This window comes from Staurois parvus, unplaced genomic scaffold, assembly GCF_062004578.1.
Source record: "Staurois parvus isolate SC_StPar_1 unplaced genomic scaffold, SC_StPar_1.0 ptg001256l, whole genome shotgun sequence".
In the NCBI taxonomy this organism is placed as follows: Eukaryota; Metazoa; Chordata; class Amphibia; order Anura; family Ranidae; genus Staurois; species Staurois parvus.
In genome coordinates this window covers 681,467-701,113 of record NW_028319052.1, presented here as the reverse complement: position 1 = coordinate 701,113, position 19,647 = coordinate 681,467, and the positions used below count along the sequence as shown (strand labels likewise).

At 42.2% G+C, this 19,647-nt stretch overlaps 1 protein-coding gene across 1 annotated transcript in view; it reads right to left on the bottom strand.

Moving 5' to 3' along the window:
• Nucleotides 1-3,414: 3,414 nt before the first annotated feature.
• The window catches only part of SLC23A1 (solute carrier family 23 member 1), a 684,016-nt gene continuing 667,783 nt past the window's right edge, over nucleotides 3,415-19,647 (bottom strand). Inside the window, exons 12-13 of the mRNA XM_089660642.1 lie at nucleotides 14,802-14,897; nucleotides 3,415-3,674 (exon numbers count right to left, since the gene is read on the bottom strand). Coding sequence (XP_089516768.1) covers nucleotides 3,415-3,674; nucleotides 14,802-14,897 — 356 coding nt within the window. The remainder of the gene's footprint in view (nucleotides 3,675-14,801; nucleotides 14,898-19,647) is intronic.

The following is a 19,647-nucleotide window of genomic DNA, read 5'->3' as shown; positions in this document are numbered from 1 at the left end:
AGTATGCGGTACATGGTCCCGCTACTAATTCACAAAAAAAGCAAATTGTAGTGTAAAAAAAAACAGTACAGGGTCTTTGACAAGTCCTTTAATAAAACAATGTCCCTCGAAGTAGATCCAACGTCAATCACGGTGACCCGAAAAAAGAAGAAAAAAAAAGCTCCACTCTAGACAGAGGCTACCAGCCTTATGCAGTGAGTTTCTCTCTGACAGTTCTTAAATAGAACCCTGCATGCTCAGATAAGGGTCTGGTATGGATTTTGGGGGGGACTCCACACTGTTTTTTTTTTAAATTTCAGCGTGGAGTTACCCCTTAATATCCATACCAGACCTGAAGGGCTTGGTATGGATGAGAGGGGGGACCCCACGCTGTTATTTTTTTTTTTAATTGCAGACCTTTATTTTTACATTCAGCTGTCAAAATAAATATTATCTAGACCTTTGAAATAAGTAAAATTATTACAGAAATAATTATAAAGGATAAGAAACAAAAATAGAATCAATAGAACTAAGGAAATCAAGTTAGAGTACATAAAGATATGCCTAGTGCTGTTTGTTAAACACAGTAGACGCGACCAAGTGCCGTCTGTCAGAGGACTCCACACAGATTTACTATTGAACAGCGGCTAAAAAGCAAGCACCCACAGAAGACGTCCAAAATGTGTTCTGCACATGCGCATTTATATCGGACAAATACACTGTACAAGCGTCAGTGATTTTTCATGGTGTTAGATGTGCCTCTTAGCAAGTCTGCTTTTTGAGTCTGATTCCTGATCTGTGTCTCGTTAGTAAATTCGATTTGGCATCTACTTGTTGACGCTTCTCTTTAGTAAATCTCTTAGCGGGGTAAAAGTAGAAGGTCACTAGTAAAAATTAGACGTTCACCCATGGAAATGTGCCTAGGCACAATAGTAAATCAGGGCCCATTTGTCTGTGGAGGAAAAGGTCACAAAAGTTGTACGTTCGTGCAAATGAAAAAGTATCACAGACTCAATTGTTTCTGTTGTAAGTGCAATACGGCTCCCTGTATCACAATGGATGGGTATAACTTCAAACTAAAAATTATCAGGAAAAGAAAGATCTAAGAAAGGTGGTTCTTTTTCTAATCAATAGTGGGTCAAATTGATGTTTGTTTTCGATTCCAATAAGGAGAGAATTGGAAAAAGGAGATTTTTTTAACACATTTCTAATAGTGTATGTTGTTCGCATTCAGCAGTCTTTTCTTTGCAAAATCAAATGTTAAAAGCAAACTATAGCCTTGTACACAATAATTTTTTTTAATTCAGCCCAATGGAATGTTGGCCGGTTCTTGGTACCACCCCATATTCAGCCTGTACACACAGGGCTTAAATCTTTTGAATGGCATTTTAATGTTTTGAGAACTTTCGTACAAATTTTCCTAAAGCTGGTCATACAAGGATCAAAATTTGCCAGCTATATCTGGCAGCCCTAATCAGTGTATTGTGATGGCGGGGAAATCTTCCCTGCTTTCATAATACAATAGCTCAGTGGGGAGGATTCCCCCATCCACATCAAGTATAGGGGAATTGAATACTTTTTTTTTCATTCAACCCACTGGTTAGATACAAAACAATGACTATGGCCAGCCTAAGACTTTTACTAAGAATTTTTGTTTGAAATGCTATCTGTCCATGGCTCCACAGTAATGAGAAATGCTATCTGTCCATGGCTCCACAGTGATGTCATTATTTACAGCCAAAATTAATGGCACATTATTTATAGAGTTAGCACTGCAGTAAACTGGGGTGCCATGATGTGGCTTCTAAAGCTTATGCATATATTTGCAAATTAGTGCAAACTAAACCCTTTGTTTTAGTGTGAACAGTTAGACAGGGTAATTTGATTTGTTGCAGGCGAGCTGGTAAGTGAACTGGGAATTTTTGTTTGTTGTTTTTTGACATGTGTTGCGCTTGTCATGGAAATTTACCTGTTGAACTTTAAATGTCTCATATATTAGTGTTATTCATATGTCTCTCGTGTGGCTTAATTAAAGCTCTGAAGGCTGCAATTGGGCCATGCGCATTTACAATGTATGTATTACAGAACTCAGCTCGCTAACGGTTGAGATGGCAGATCTGCGCTTATAGACCGGCGTGTATACCACCACGGCATTCGATGCCTGTATCCACATATCAGCAGCATAGTACCACATGGACTTCGTACCACAAGGCGCCAAGCAGTGCGAACTCCGTGTGTAGGCTCATGTATATCTTACAAGCCATTACCGACCTGAAACTGTATCTGGATGGATGTGTTTTAATAAAGATCGTAACGGGCCCATTCAGATACAGACTGGCACTGTTTAATCTAGGGGATGCTTGTACAGAGAATTTACATACCACTAGGAGCTAATAGGAGGGGGAAAGTTGCTTCCCTCAGAGAGCTCATGGAGGGAGAGGGGGACTGGTGATAGATAAAAGGAAAGGCTACGCTCCAATCGGAATGTACATCCTGTGTATAGGCACTCCCCATGCATTGTTCTGTGGGAGGGGATTGACCTGACTCATGTGGGGGGCGTGTGTGTGTGTAATAAAACCGGGGGCTGAGTCTGAAGCCAGCCGCTATGTGAATTCCAACAGCAACCTGAGAGTGTCGTGTGATCATTCCTAGGTAACTGGAGCTCCATTTCCCCACAATTCTGAGATAGCTAACCCAGTTGGAGGCGCAGGAATTAGCTGCAGTCGTGGTAAACGAGATTCGCACAGCTTTATGGGGGATTGCGGCGCATCCAACTGCGAGTACTCACGGTAAGGAGAAATTCGTTAAAAGCAAATTTCCAAGACACACTCCTTGCTGCAAAGGCCAGTTATAGGTTGGGGAGGTTGTATGTACTGTTGGTGAATTGGTGAGATGACACACTGGATACCTTTCGCTGTCATTGTGCTATTGCTGGGTGTCCAGTGGGTTGGGGTCCCTCCAGGCATACGATCTATCCAATATTATATATGTACTCCAACTTTGGAGACTCTCAAAATTATTATGCCTGCAGTACATTGGTGTGCCATGACATGACCTCTGCAGCTTACGCATACATACCCTAATGTGAACTGCTAGGATAATTCAGTTTGTTGCAGGCTGGCTGGTAAATGAGCAGTGAATTTTTGTTTGTTGTTCTTTGAAATGTGGTGCTCTTCCTGATGCAAAGTTATAGTTTGTCACATTTTCCCCTCCAGAGGTTCATTCATGTACTTACAGTATATGAAAAGTATTATTAAATATAATGTAGAAAAATGATAGCAATAAAATCGAAAGGTGCTTTTCCATATATCATATGTCATATACACATTTCCACTGCATGATCTTATACCAAATTTGAGAGGAAAATATCATGTATTTAAAAGGGCCTTCTTCTAAATACATTCTTCAGAACATAAATTCTTAAAGGATATATTTTTATACTTTTGTGCACACTGAATTGTTTGTTTCATCCTGGCTATTTATATTGTTACAGATTATGCTTGTAATAGCTGTTTTAGTTGCTGCACTCCTAAATCCTTTAAAAACTGGACAGATAGGAATCCATCTGAAGCACTTAATTCGCTTAACACCTGCCATTCCACATGGAAAGTCGTAGCTTCTAAGATTTGTACATGTGTCACTATTAGCATTAGCTCCTTCCTTCCACTGCACAAGTCCGCGCTCTTTTTGTGTACCTACAAAGAAAATGTATAATTCAGTTCATGAACGCACAGTAATATAAGCTTACTTAATTTTAAAAGAGAAGTATAGGAAACCCTTTTTTAAATTCTGCATCTGTTAGGGAACCGGGGTCGGCTCCAAGGGTGCGAACCCAGTGATCACATGACCGATGCGTTCTCACCAGTGCTGTGAGCACCGCTCTCTGCTCTGCCCCCGCGCTCACTGGAGCAATGCGTAGGGGCTGGCTCAGGCTCTCAGCTGCTCACTGAGAGGCTGAGCCAGGTGCCTCTCCAGACCATTTGCTCCAGATCTCCCAGCCTGGGCTCTGTGACATCGGTGACAGTGGCTGTTTACCTGGCTAAAATAGCTCATCCAGAATGTAAATTATACCATAAATAATACCATGATCAACCAAAAGCAACACCAAATGATATTCATAGTGTATTCTATGCATTCAGTCCTCATTGATTACAAGTCCCCACTAATGTAGGTATGGCCTTTCTGTCCCTATAAAATAGGGAGAAAAATATATGCTAATTGCCGATTTCCACTCCCCCCACTCTCGTTCCATCCCCATTAAGGCCCCATGTACACGGGACACTTCTGAACGATGAAAACTGACTGCTGGAAAACGTAGGCTAAAAAATGCCTGTTATGTGTGTTTGCGTTTAGAAGCGTTTTTTAAAGATAAGCACAGGAGAACCTCCCAAATGCCAAGAATGCACTGAAAAGTGGTAAATTATTAACTATTTCAGACTGTTTCAGAGAAATACAGAGAGTAGAAGCAGTCACAGCAGTATGTGTTAACATTAGCTAGGTGTGAGTTGCTCCTTAACATTTCTTTGTTTCCAAGGGTGGGACAGGTGTCTGGTGTAGTGAGTCATTAAGGCCACCTGGAAGGGGGTCTTCATGAGAAATCTGAGGTGTGAATGGTACATCCTGTGTGCAGTGTTTTGTCAATCTGAGCACCTTGAAAATGCTTTGCATGCATTTTTCATGATGAAAAAAGGCTCTGGCCAGCATCGGGAACTGGAAGAGTTAAAAAAAAAATTTTGAACACAAACGCTTATAAACGTGATTTGCTGTGTTTAGCCTCATTTACAAGCATTTTGCACTTGAAATGATGATAAAATCGACTGCTGAAGGCAAGTTTGGTGCGTTCATCATTTACAGGCTTTTAAGTTTACAGTCATCTTTTTGATGTGTACATGGACACATAGGAAAACATTAGGGTGAGTTCAGGGGCTGCTGAAAAAAAACACTAAACAGCTCCTAAACATGAGTTTATCAGCTGCAGGTACATGAGCCCTTAGGCTAGCTTGCTTGTGGGCTGCCAATAAAAAAGAACCAGTGTTTAACTCTCTGAGGGTTTCAGCAAGTGAAAAGTCCCATATAATAAAACCTATCACACAATGTGGGAAATGCTTTTCTGCCAGCTTTGGTAGAGCTCCTTACGTTGGCACAGTGGAGGTGTAATTCCTTTTCTTTATGGTAAAATGTCAACTTCCCTAAAGTTGACAAGCAGAGTTTCCCCAAGTTTTAGACTTGGCTGGTTGAACTTATTGCTTCTTTGTGTAGAAAAGCCACAACAACAAAAAATAGAAAAAAGCGCCAATCTATATGTGTCAAAGAAAAATATATAAAACTTGTGTATAAAGCAGCAACACCCCACCAAAATTATAAGTAATAAATGTGGCAAATTTAAACAATATATCATATAGGCATGCGCTAAAAATATACAACACCAAATAATTAAGTGTCCATATTAAAACTGTGAAAGTCCAAAAAAATCAATTTGAAATTCCATTGTGAACTGTGAGTGATCCACCACCAAATGAATTAAATAAACTCACCAGAGCTAAATGCTGATCAGATTATAGACCAGCACCAGCGCTTGTGCTCTGGGAGCGATGAATGCAACGATTTCCAAATATTAGATGAAATAAGTAATCAAATCCTGATGATCAATAATGGCAGTCGGCATAAAGAACAGCATATCTCTATCAGAAGCAATACTCTGTAGCCAAAGGTCTTATATTATATCTCTCCTTTCAAATCCATCTCTCCATAAAGTTTAAGGTGCACTCAGGCACAAAAGAAAGAAATATAATGGTGCAATACGTTTTTATAAAAAGTATATATTTAATAAAATCTCCAATACACTCACAAGAAGGGTGTCCAGACAGACACCAGCTTAAACAGCGATACACAGCAACTGAGAAACTAGGATCCCCGCTCACTGCGGATCACCTCCGACACACAATAGGAACAGAACGTCCTGACGTCAGCATCGAGTAGGCCACGCCCGACTGCCATTATTGATCATCAAGATTTGATTACTTATTTCATCTAATATTTGGAAATCGCTGCATTCATCGCTCCCAGAGAACAAGCGCTGGTGCTGGTCTATAATCTGATCAGCATTTAGCTCTGGTGAGTTTATTTAATTCATTTGGTGGTGGATCACTCACAGTTCACAATGGAATTTCAAATTGATTTTTTTGGACTTTCACAGTTTTGATATGGACACTTAATTATTTGGTGTTGTATATTTTTAGCGCATACCTATATGATATATTGTTTGTGTAGAAAAGGCCTGAGGTAATATGCTTTTACTTTTTACAGTTCCTGCCAATCAGATAAGAAGAAACTATTAAGGTTGATACAGTGCAGTCTGCACTGCACTGTATCAACGTTAATAGTTTCTGCTGATCTGACTACTTAAATGGGCTATTGACCAGAGCACTGATTGGTCTACAGACCTGAGTCTGAGGCCTCCCTTTTTTTCATCCAGATATACCAGAACCTTGATCAAGTTCATATCCTTCACCCTACAATCCATCAGTCTCTGCAAAGTGACAGGTGCCCCAGACGTTGGGGCATGAGATCAAACTCGAAGAAACCCAGCGTGCTGATAAAAGCAGTCTTCTGTCTTCGGGTGCATTGGGATTTGGTAGTACCCACTCTTCAGGTCCAGGATACTGAACCATTTGGCTCCCGACAGGCACTGAAATCCATCAACTCTGGGAGTAGTGGGAGGTTACATCCAGGATGGTTCTTCTATTGAGGGTCATGTAATCAATACACATTGCACAATTGGGGGAAGCTTAAGGACTCCTGGATTCTCTAATGATAAGATTTTTTTTCTTAAATGCTGATAGTTGTTCTCTAAGATCTTCTAGATCCCCTACAGGGGGGTCCGTTGAGCCCATTCTCTAAACGGTTTGTCCTTGCTAAGTCGGATCCAGTGTTGAGCACTCTTGGCACACTTGACTGTAGTATATTGTGTAAAACACAGGACTGGACTTTGACATCAGCTGTGACATGCTGTAAAACTGAAGGTTGATAACCTGAAGAAATTACAAGCCATGAAATAGGCCTTACAGCTATATGGGCCACTGATGTTTACAAAATCCTATGCTTGTCATGGTCTAAAGTCATATTATCTAATAACTGATTCACATGGATATTTAGAGGTGAAGAGAGATGTAACCAGTTTCATATTTTATATGAGCCATTATGAAGTATTCAATACCTCAAATGCGGGGCTTGAAGATGGCGGGGCTTGAAGATAGCTAGAGCTCCCGACCCCCGGCCTGCATATCATCATAGCAATTTGATTCATAATGAGCCACCCGAAACGTCACAATGTCCGAATTTCCACTGACATGGTCGGACTACCCTGCGGTTATCTTCATCTGTGGAAATTCGTCGCTTCTTCCCAGAAGGCCTCCATTCCTCTGCCACATCAAAGCTCTCAGAGCCACGTGGTGCCTCAAGGCCCTGCTCTCCCCAGGCCGTGCCTCCTATGGTGATGGCACAGCTGCTGGGCCTAGCCCCGTATCTGGAGGATCTGGGCTTTTTACCTCCCTCTCCCAGACAGCGGGAAGCACAACCTCTTCCACGTACCCTACAAGGGATGAGACTGATCTCCTGGCACTGATCAGATTCCTCCCTACCAAATCGGATATTGAATCCATGCTATGCCGGTTGGAGGAACAACATCGCCAAGACTACCAGCAATTTCATGCAGAGGTACGCCAACTGGATGACCACCTAACTAGGGGGGAAGGTTTGGTGGCTATACTTGAGCAGAGAGTTTCTCAACTGGAGCAGGGTCATTCGACTCAAAGAGACCATTTATTAGATCTGCAGCTTCATGTGGAGGATTTTGAAAATAGAAGCCACTGTAACAACATATGGCTACTGGTCTGGAACACCTGTAGGATGCGGTAACCGCAGTCCTACATAAAATCATTGATGAATCCCCCCCCGCCGTTCTTGGAATTCGACAGCGTGCACAGGGCGCTGGGTCCCAAATCCACCGACCCTAACCATCCACAGGCATTATCTGCCGAGTGCACAGGTACACGCAAAGGAGATGGTCTTATGCAAGGCTATGGTCTTGATATTGTCAGACATCTCTAGAGCGACCTTACAACGAAGAGCCCTCCTGAAACCCCTGTTGGAAAAGCTGCTCCAAATGGAACTTCCCTATTGCTGGGGTTACCCGTTCCAGCTCACCATTCGGAATGGGGGAATTCCTTTTTTACTGCGACACCCGGCGGATCTACCGGCTCTACATGCCTCTACTGGACTGGCTACGGCCTCTCTCAAGCCGAGATACCCACTTCCTAACCGCTTCAGTTGGCTTTGGCCTGCCATGACGTGCACCACGATCCCGGAGGAGAGACAGCCTGCCGGCACCGATGGATGCTCCGGAGACCTAATACCTGTGTGTCGTGTAGTGAGTGCTGGGACCTCGCACTCAGCCCGGTCGTGATTGCTAGCCTCCAACTTGGGTCTTTGGCTTTACCTAACGGGAGTGTGTGGTCTCGGGTGGATAACTGTTGTGATTCTCATAGTTGAGCCCATATCTTGCTACCTGCCCTCATTTAGCTGTAACATGGAGCGGCTGACATGGGGGGTTGGGAATCGTAGCTTTGGGGGAGATGGGAGTCCCTCAGAACAGACCTGTTTACGATTTTATGTTATCAAAGCTGATTCCAGTTGTTGCCATTTCCTGTCTGATATACCTTGCTATTCGCCCATTTCTGTCTCTGGTTCGGGTTCTGGATGCTGTGACCCCCCAAGCTTGATGCAGCGATCTGCTCCTGTCGGTTCATGCTATGTTGTTGTATTGAGGGGTTGTCGTATATCTGATATCTGAAGAGCCACTCCTCTCAACCTTTTTCTTTCCCTTTTCTTGTGTCGGTCTTTCTCAGTCAGTTCTCTTTCCCCCCCTTTTTTTTTTCTCCCTTCCTCTTTTATGGCTCTTTGTGAGGCTATTTTTTCTCCTATAGGTCGTGAGCGGTACTCCTTCTTAGGTGGTGGGTAATGTCGGGTTGGCTCTTAATCTCGGGGTGAGGGGTGGTAGGGAATTGTTCTGATTATGGTTGTGGAGAACCTCTCAGCGGAATTACGCTTTTTTTGCTGCCAATGCTGTTCCTGAATGTTCCCTGATGATGATCTGGGAAACCCACAAAGCCTATGCCAGAGGGATCTTAACCAAGTGGGGTGCGAGGCTGAAGAGCGAAAGAACTCAGCAGGTTCTGAACCTACTGGCAAAGATCCGGTCGTTGGAGGCTGTTCACAAACAATCTCTAGCAGGTGCGGTTTTATCGGAACGTATGGTCCTCAGGGACCAATTGAGTTCTTTGGCCATGGATAGAGCTAGGGCAATGTTTGCTAAATGTTGCAGCTAATTTTATGAACATGGGAACAAATGTGGCAAAATCTTGGCTTGTGCCCTGCAAGCTCAGAAGGCTCGTACAGTTATCCCAGAGGTCCTCGACGAGACTCGCCGGAAGGTTCAGGGAGATATTGCAGGCATTGTTCAATGCTACAATGAATCACTTTACAATTTATCGGCAGAGCCATCATTGACTTGTCCCGTTGGGACGGAGGCAATACGGCGATATCTGTCAGAATCGGGCCTTCCAGGCCTATTGGATGTGGCAGTGGCTTCCTTGAACGCGCAGTTATCAGCGGAGGAGTTAGGGGTGGCCATGTATCGTATGAAAAATGGCAAGGCCCCAGGCCCAGATGGCTATTCCTTGCTTTATTACAAAATGTTCAGTTCTTTCACAGCATTTACTCACGACCTATAATGGTGTAGGTACGGGGGATGGCTTCCTACATGACACGCTTCGGGCACATGTCACGGTGATCCTGAAGGAGGGCAGTGATCCGCTTTATTGTCAAAATTAAAGACCTATATCAATAGAATGTCAATCCTAAATTATTCACCAAAATTTTGGCTATGTGACTAATGGATTGCATCCCAGCCCTCGTTCATGATGACCAGGTGGGCTTGTTCCCTCGAGAGAGGCCAGGGACAACACAACAAAGGCCAATAATTTGATACATGTGGCCAAAACCTGGAAACTGCCAATGCTACTGCTATCCACTGAAAAGGCATTTGACCGAGTTAACTGCAGGAAGACTGTCAGGGACCATCGCGACGCATGGGTCTACACATGCGTAGGCATCTGTCAAGACGTACAGGTAGCAGGGCACTAGGACCCAGGCGCACCCGTCGTCTTGACAGTACTAGGCAGGCACTGGGACCTAGGCGGCGACTGTCAGGTGCAGGGCGGGCTACTTAAGCCAGCCCTGCACAGATGCTTGTTGCCAAATGGTCTTTTGTATCCTGTTGCCTGTGTAGTGAGTACTCTGATCTGGATTGTCTGACCTTGTTGCCTTCTCCTGTCCTGACCCCTTGGCTTGCCTGACTTTGCTCCTGGATGTTCCCTTATAGATCTGATCTTTTGGTATTGACCCTGCGTGTGACCCGACTATCCTTTGCCTATCGTCTTGTACCTCACCGACCCGCTAGTTACCAACCTGGCTTGTTTGACTCTGACTTTGCTCATCCGTCCATCCATCCCTCAGGGATCCCTGGGCTCCCTCACATCAGACTCTTAACCCGCTGGAGCCCTTGGCAGACTCCTCTACCTCTGGTAGAGATACCTAGCTGCGACCTGGTCCCAGAGCGCTCCAAGTCCATCCCCACCATCAGGGGCCCTGGTGAACAAGTGCTCCGGTACTTAGACTCCGCACTCTGGGGAGGCTCTATCAGGGGACTGATAGAGGTACTGTCAGGCGGTCCGTTACAAAGACTCTGCAACACATTGGTCTGCGGCAGCGGATGATGAGATCTACTTGCACCCCTCCACCCAGGTGAAGGTGAATAGCAATCCCCCCCCCTTGTCCAATGGGACCCGTCAGGGATACCCTCTCTCTCCTTTGATATTCATTTTAACTTTGGAATCGTATGGTGAGAGGAAATTGTGATATTCAGGACATCCCTGTTGACTCCCCATCATGGCATCCCCAAAGGTCACCGTATATGCAGGCGATTTATTATTTTTTCTCCTCTGGTATCTCTTCTGAATCTTCTTATGGAGCTGAGGGTTTTCAAAACACATTCCTATTTTCGGGTCAATTGCCAGAAGTCAGAAGCGTTGGGGGTGTTGTTGTCGTCATCCAAATCCACCTTGCTCAAAGCAGATTTTCCTTTTAAATGGACTACTGCTCACATTAAGTATTTAGGTATTTTCCTGTGTGGGAGACTGGACGACGTTTTTCAGTTGAACTTTCCGCCGATATTGACGGCGATTAGAAAGGATCTTGCAAAATGGCAGGGAGGGTTGCTTTCCTGGTTCGGATGTAGTTATAATGAATGTATTGCCTAGACTTCTATATCCTCTGCAGGCTCTGCCGATTCGGGTGCCGTACGCCTTTCTGCTGGCTGTAAACCATTGTATTGCCAAACATATCTGGGCTCAAAAGCCTCCTAGGCTGTCTCTGCAACTTCTCAGACTTCCAAAACTGCAGGGGTGCATGGCCCTGCCCGACGTGGCTTTATATCATAATGCTTGCAACTTAACCAGAGTGTTGGATTTGTGTATGCACAGCTCTCTGAAGATATGGGTGCAGCTTGGAACAGGTGATCTCGGGGATGCCGTTATGTTCATTGCCTTGGTGCCACGTGGATCTGCCCACCGTGGTCTTGACACATCCCAATATGGGGGAAACGTGGCGGATTTTCCGCAGACTCGTTTGGACCGATAGCGCAGTTGTGGGAAACCCGTCTTTCCGTCCGGGTTTACAGGAACCGAGATTTCAAATCTGGAAGTCTCATGGTTATTTTCAGACACATTTTTTATCGCGAGATGGTTGGATTTCCAGAAGCCATATTATGGAATTGATGACGTTCACAGAGTTGTCCTTTTGGCACACTTCCTATGTAGAGGGGGGGGGGGTAAAGAGAGAGAGGGAAGAAAGAGAGAGGGAGAAATAGAGAGAGGGAGAAAGAGAGAGGGAGAGAATGGGAAGAGAGAGAGAGGGGAGAAGGGAGAGAGAGAGGGAGGAAGAGAGAGAGAGAGAAAGAAAAAGAGGAAGAGGGAAGAGAGAGAGGGGGAAGAGGGGGGGGAGAGAGGAAGGAAGAGAGAGAGAGAGAAAGAAAAAGAGGAAGAGAGAAAGAAAGAGAGGGAGGGAGAGAAAGAGAGAAGGGGGTAAGGAGAGAGAGAGAGGGAGAAAGGGAGAGAGAGGGAGGGATAGAGAGGGGGGAGATAAAGAGGGAGAGGGGGGAGAAAGAGAGAGGCAGAAAGAGAGAGAGAGAGAGAGAGAGAGAGAGATGGAAGAGGGGGGGGAGAGAGAGAACAGAAAGAAAGGGAGAGAGAATCATATATACATACACACACTTATTGAACTCTCTCGCGCTCTCATTGGGGAGGGGAGGGGCACAAAATTTTTGTGCTGCCTAGGGCACAATGTTCTTCCAGTGTAGTGATCTGTGTTGGCGTTGTGGAGAGAAAATTGATTCCCTACTTCACATTTTCTGGTCATGTACAGGCTTTCTTGGATGGCGTACATCGAATAGCTCAGAAATTTATGGATCATGTACTTTCCCACTAACCTGCGTTTTATCTTCTGCACCATCATGACTATCCTGACAAGTCCTATAGGCGATCCATCTTGCCGTTATTATTGTCGGCAGCAAAGAACTGCATCCCCCTTTTTTGTAAACAGACTCAAGCTCCGACCGTCTCCATTTGGTTGCAGAAGGTGGCAGACATTAATGAGATGGAAGACATGGTGGCAGCGGAGAGGGGCGACTGATCACAAATTCTTAAGAAATGGCATTATTGGCACAAGGATGATAAGGAATCTGATTTAACCATACAAGAAATATTTATGAGTGGTAATTAGACTCAAGAGGGTATTCATGGGACATTTCCCATGAATACCCCCTTGAGTCTAATTACCACTCATGAATATGGGTGAAATATGGGTGAATGGGTTACTTTTATACCTGGTAAACACTATAGTGACCTTAATTGTTATTTACAGTAATGGCAAGTGAGTTTTTTTCATGCTAAGATCAAAAGTGTTTTGTCAGCCAATCAGAATCCCGCCAGCTTTGCTTACTGATAGAAAACTGTAAATGAAAGGACATTTTGTGGCTGGTAGAGGAGCTTCTTCCTTTCATTAATATGGAAGCACATATATGGATCATAACTCACATTATTGCACACATGGAAGATACCTAGGTGCATATTATAGATCGGACATATGCTGGACGGTGTAGTATCTCCATGTTTGATGTGAAGTATCTTAAATGGGACTCTGAGGGCTGTTGTTCATTGTAATATTTAAAAATATTCAGCTGGCTTTTTGTCATCTGTTACAAATATATTTTGGACTGTTTTGAAGACGAATAAAAATATCTTTCTCTGGATAAACCGAGTTGCTGTGGGAAAGTTTATTTCTTGGATAATTGATAAAAAACAACAGATCATCTGTATCTTAATTATATCAATCGTCTTCCTCCTCATGATATAAAACAACACTGACATCATAATCATTCTTGGAGAACATTTTCTGCCAGTTCGACAGTCTATCCTTTGCTCTCCATTTACATTCTGCTGAGAAAGGGGAGTCTTGGAAGCTGTAACCCTCTCTGAGGGGGTCTTTGGGTGGATTGGGAACACTGAACGGGGTGGTAGGCACTTGCCTACTTGGCTCTTGCCCCAACAGTATCCATGTTATTGCAGACTCTAAGGAGCACTCTGCCATTTATGTATTGCAGAGCTCTTGTAGTGATCACCTTTGGGACTACTTCCACTCCATCTGTTCTTCTACTAGGGTCCATCTTGAGTACAGCAAATGGTCCAGGTCAGTCTAACTCTGGCCTTCATACAAGTGACCTCACCCGGCTGGAGTACTTTCTCTTCAGGCTCACTCTTCCAAACTATCCCTACTTCCTCCTCAGGAGCCCTCAGCTCTCTGACAACCCACTGGTAAACTTGTTATAGCTGCGGATGGATGTTCTTGATGGACACTGCATTCTGCTCAGCCAACGGAGTGAGCAGCCTGTAGACTATGTTGGTATTGGTCCTGATTAGCAGGGAGAACTGTTTTACTTTACTGCAAGAGTGTCAAAGGTTTCCACTGTCTGGAAAGAGATGGGCTGAAGGTCAGGCAAACAAGTACCGTATGTAGCCGTCATATGGAAACTTCTGAGTTCCAATTTCCCAGATTTCTAACTCTTCTAGTTTCTGCCTCAAGTGTCTGTCGTAAAGTCTCCGTACAGTAAAGTCACCTGTGCTCCTGTGTCGAACAAAGCTTTGGTGTACACTTCCTCTACTTGAATAGTCTAAAGGTGAGGGACCTGCTTGCTTGTCTGGAAGTAGACATGTGCAGAATGAAAACATTTGTTTCGTTTCGATTCAATATTTAATTATTTTGTTTTGCAAAATTTGTTTAATTCGTTTTTGGAATTTGTTTAGTTTTTGAATTCGATTCAAATTCAATTCGACTGAGTTTCAAAAATTCGAATTGGCATTTGAATTCTAATTTATTCTACTTGAACATTGAAAGATGGTTGTATTCTTTCAATTTTATTATAATTATTATGTTTTTAAATTCTATTTTATTGTCTTATTTTCAATTTTATTCTAATCTTTTCAAAATTTGAATGAAGAAATCCTGCTTGCAGCATACAAGTCCCAGCATTCTCAACATTGCTGTGTGATTGTCAACTGAACTGCAAAGCACTGTCATCTTGTGGCCATTTAACAATCTACAATCAGTAATAATTCAGTGTGTTACATCTATGTGTGCTGCTACTGTACCTGGAATGGTATTGTCTAGGAAAAATGCTATACATCCTCCCACAAACATTTCTGTTGTTAAAAGCACAGTCAATATCTGATCCAGTTCTGGCAAACCTGTCAAATAAATACAGTAGAAAATATTAAAAAGTAGCATGTGTAGGCATAAAACCTCTGTTAAACTGTGTTACACCACATTCATTACTATTCATTTACAAATGTTAATCTTCACTGCATACACTTCAACATCTGGGTATGCGGGGTGGCTATGTGTGCTGTAGCAAAAAAGTGCATTGTGTGCATTAACACCTTCCTGCCTGGCCTGTAGCAGATTGACACTCCTCATTGTGACTGGGCATCATATGGCATCCTGTCAAAAGGAATTACGGAGCGGGACACAGCCAATGACATATCACTACATTGGCCTGATGCCAGTGTCATGTGACTTCTGTGATCAATCATCAGATCACATGTCAATTTGTATACAATGGATGGCTTTCTGTATGTTGTTAGCTGTGACTGGTCAAAGCAGTCACATGATACAGACAGGGCCAATCACAACCCATCTGTATCATGTAATGCCCTGTCACAGCTAATCACAACAAAAGACTGAATGAATCAGTTCCATTCAGTAACAATGATTGCAAATATCAATTAAATACATTGGTATTAGCAATCATAATGTGTTAAAAAAAAACAAATCCTGATCACTTGCCCAGAGTATTTCAATGTTACTATAGTAACATTGTATTGATTTGGTCATAGTGTGTTGAAAACAAATAGTAAAAAAAAGAAAAAAATTATGTAATTAAAAAAAATAATAGAAACATTTGAAAAAAAAAACAAATTAAATTTTTATTTTTACATACTGTCACCAGTCAGTGTCTCTGATCACCACCACACCAGTTATATAATAATGCTGTACTTTGACTGGTGACAATATGTACAAAAAAAAAATTTAAAAAAAATCCAACCACCAAAAAACTCACCATACCTCTTACTAAATACCTTGAACTGTCTATTTTCCAAAAATGAGTGATTTGGTTGGTATTTGTACTATCAGGATTGATCAATTGTCAGATATATATATACCTTGGTTTGTGGACTCTATAACTTTCCTACAGACCAAATAATATGCACTAATTTGGGGTATTTTCACCAAAGAAATGTAGCAGAATACACTTTGACCTAAATTTATGAAGAAATTTTATTTATTTGCAAAATTTTATAACAGAAAGAAAGAAAAATTTGTTTTTTTTTAAGTTTCAGGTTGTTTTTGTTTTATTTAGCAAAAAAATAAAAAACTCAGTGGTGAATAAATACCACCAAAAGAAAGATCTATTTTTTTTAAAAAAATTATAAAAATTTCACATGGGTACAGTGTTGCATGACTGCGCAATTGTCATTCAAAGTGCGATGGCGCTGAAAGCTGAAAATTGGCCTGGGCAGGAAGAGGGTAAAAGTGCTTGGTATTGAAGTGGTTAAAGGGATATGGTTACATAGGGTCTGGACATAGTTGCTACACACATGTATTACAGTCCTTGTACCCCCTCCCCCAAGCACTCCTTAAGCAGTCTTGGACTTTGGGCATTTCACACACACTCAGAAAAGCTTCATTTAAATACTTTGGGCACATATGGTAGGCCCTCTCCTTTTGTGGGGGGCGGGGTTCTGGGAACTGGACGACCGCGCTGTAGCCGTCATTCGGCTATAGAGCAGTTGGCAAGAGGTTAAAACTAACGCTAATGCTAATACACTTATGTCAAACACAAGGCCCACAAGCCGAATCTGGCTCACCAGGCCATTTTATGTTGCCCTCGCAGTAGAGAATCCTGCCTCTGCGCCACCCCCTCATCTCCGCCCCCACCTTGTCTCAGCAGTCAACAACAAAAAAAAGGACAGAACTCCTCCTACAGATCCTGCACCTCTCTATGCAGCCGCAGCACCCCCTTGTAGCCTCCCCTAGTCTCAGCATTCAGAAAACTCTGTCAGGTGACACCAGCCCTCTGATCCTCCTCTAGACCCTGCACTTTCTGCTTCCCAGCTCAGCCCCCTAGTTTTTTCCTAGCAGCAGCACAAAGTAAGGGGGGTGCACTTAAGTAATGGGGGACTTCTGACATCTGATGTAAGGGGGTTGTTGTGTTACAGATACAACAGCTCTTTGAGGGCAGCCATAAATAAAACTGAGTTTTACACCCCTGCACTAATAAAACTAGAAAAAAAAATACATTTGTTATCTCTTCTGTATGAAGATTGCATAGAAAATAAAACAGACTTGTTTGTACCAAAAAAATAAAATATATATTAGTTTGTTAGCTTAAAGGCAATCTTTTTTTTACCTTTTTGGATAGAGCAAGGGAGGGTTATAACCCCTGTAATATTTTTTTTTCACCATCTGTGGCCCATTACTGAGATTTCCCTTTTCTTTCTGTCCCACAGCCAGTCAGGAAGTGAGAGGAAATCCCTGCAAATTAACGTAATCAGGTCACCAGAATTAGTGTCACCATTGGAAAATTTCCCCTCTATTAATTTCCTGGGGACAACCCAAAATGTGCGATTTTCTTTTACGTTTAATGATAATGGTAAACAGGACAAATAGCGTGGGTGAATCTCCTTAATGGAGGCACAGACAGCAATAAAAGCCAGACAAGCATTTTAATCCAAATAAAAACAAAGATGTAACTTGCGAGCCACTCACTGCTATTACAGGATCGCAAACATACAACACATCCTCTTTAAATGTGCAAATAATTCAAAAACATAAAAACAATATGTTGCGCTCCTTCTTTGAATATTAAATCAATACATATTTCCAATAAATATATAAAAAAATCAATATTAATAAACTTGTGAAAAACAGAAAATCATGTGAAATCAAAATGTCATCCCGTGCTCATCATACAAAAAAATATATAATATAAAAATATATAATATAAAAAATATATAAAAATTAATCAGTCTTCAATGAAAAAAATATATGTGCCTTTTCCCAGTGATTCAGATCAAATCAATAATTCCAGGTGACTTTCTTAGTGAGTATAAGATGTGTGCTCACCTCCAGATTAGCCTGTAACAGGCTAATAATGCTTTTTGTCCACTCAATGGGACTGATGTTTGTTGCACCATATGAAGAGTGGTTGGTCCCTCTCCTGCTGCTTCCCGTCTCCTACTTCTGCTGGGATCTTACACTTATACTGCTTATTTCATGCTTTCCTTTCCTTGGCAAGTACCCTTAGTGGAAAGAAAATTACCAAAAATAGTGCTTTATCTTTTTTTAAAAAACAGTGCTTTATTGAAGTACCAGTTGCACACATTTAAATAGTGTAAAAACCGCTTTTATATCACCAACAATACATCAACAGCATGCCAAACACTGCCTGCCTTATGTAGACCTGTCGTCCTCGAATGACCGGTGACGTCGTAGCCCCTCCCCTAGGTGTTACGCCGCCGGTCATGCGGCTTCATCAGGGGGTTGTGATTCACAAAGCACTGTTTTTTAAAAAAAGATAAAGCACTATTTTTGGCAATTTTCTTTCCACTGAGGGTACTTGCCAAGGAAAGGAAAGCAGGAGATAAGCAGTATAAGAGGGAGATCCCAGCAGGAATAGGAGATGGGAATCAGCCTGAGAGGGACCCACCACTCTTTATATGGTGCAACAAACATCAGTCCCATTAAGTGGACAAAAACGTTATTAGCCTGTTACAGGCTAATCTGGAGGTGAGCGCACATCTTATACTCATTAAGGAAGTCACCTGGAATTACTGATTAGATTTGAATCACTGGGAAAAGTCACAAAATTGTTGGTGATATAAAAGTGGTTTTCACACTATTTAAATGTGAGTGCAACTGGTACTTAAATAAAGCACTGTTTTTTAAAAAAAGGTAAAGCACTTTTTTTGGTAATTTTCTTTCCACTGAGGGCACTTGCCAAGGAAAGGAAAGCAGGAAATAAGCAGTATAAGAGTAAGATCCCAGCAGGAGTAGGAGACGGGAAGCAGCCTGAGAGGGACCCACCACTCTTCATATGGTGCAACAAACATCAGTCCCATTGAGTGGACAAAAAGCGTTATTAGCCTGTTACAGGCTAATCTGGAGGTGAGCGCACATTTTATACTCACTAAGGAAGTCACCTGGAATTATTGATTTGAATCACTGGGAAAAGTCACATATATTTTTTTCATTGAAGACTGATTAATTTTTATATATTTTTTATATTATATATTTTTTTGTATGATGAGCATGGGATGACATTTTGATTTCACATGAATTTCTGTTTTTCACAAGTTTATTAATATTCATTTTTTTAATATATTTATTGGAAATATGTATTGATTTAATATTCAAAGAAGGAGCGCAACATATTGTTTTTATGATTTTGAAGCATTTTAATCCATCTCCACTCTATCCAAAAAAAAAAAAATTTTTGCTTTTATTTATAGTTTAAGTAATGACAAAGTTGCTGCCAAATGAGTAGACCTAAAACTGAAATGTAAAAAATGTTCTGGTCCATAAGGAGACTGCAGCCATGAGCACCGAAGAGGTTAAAGTGTTAGCTCACTTTTTCATAAAAAATTTAAACGTTAAGTAACGTTATACACCCTCCCTATACCCACTGTACTTACTATACCTCCAGGGATGCTGAGCTGTCACTGTCCACGTAGTCAGTCCAGCGTAGCGGTCTGGAGATTTGAAATCCCTTTTCTCCTCTTTCTTCTGTATAAAGCACTCCTGGGATTTGACCAGAGTGGTTCACTGTGTAGGCGCTGAGCAATCAGTCACTCTGGTTTTTCCCAGAAGTGCTGCATACAGTCCCTGGACCTGCTGCATGGGCACCGACAGTCCAGCATCGCTGGAGTTAAGTACCAT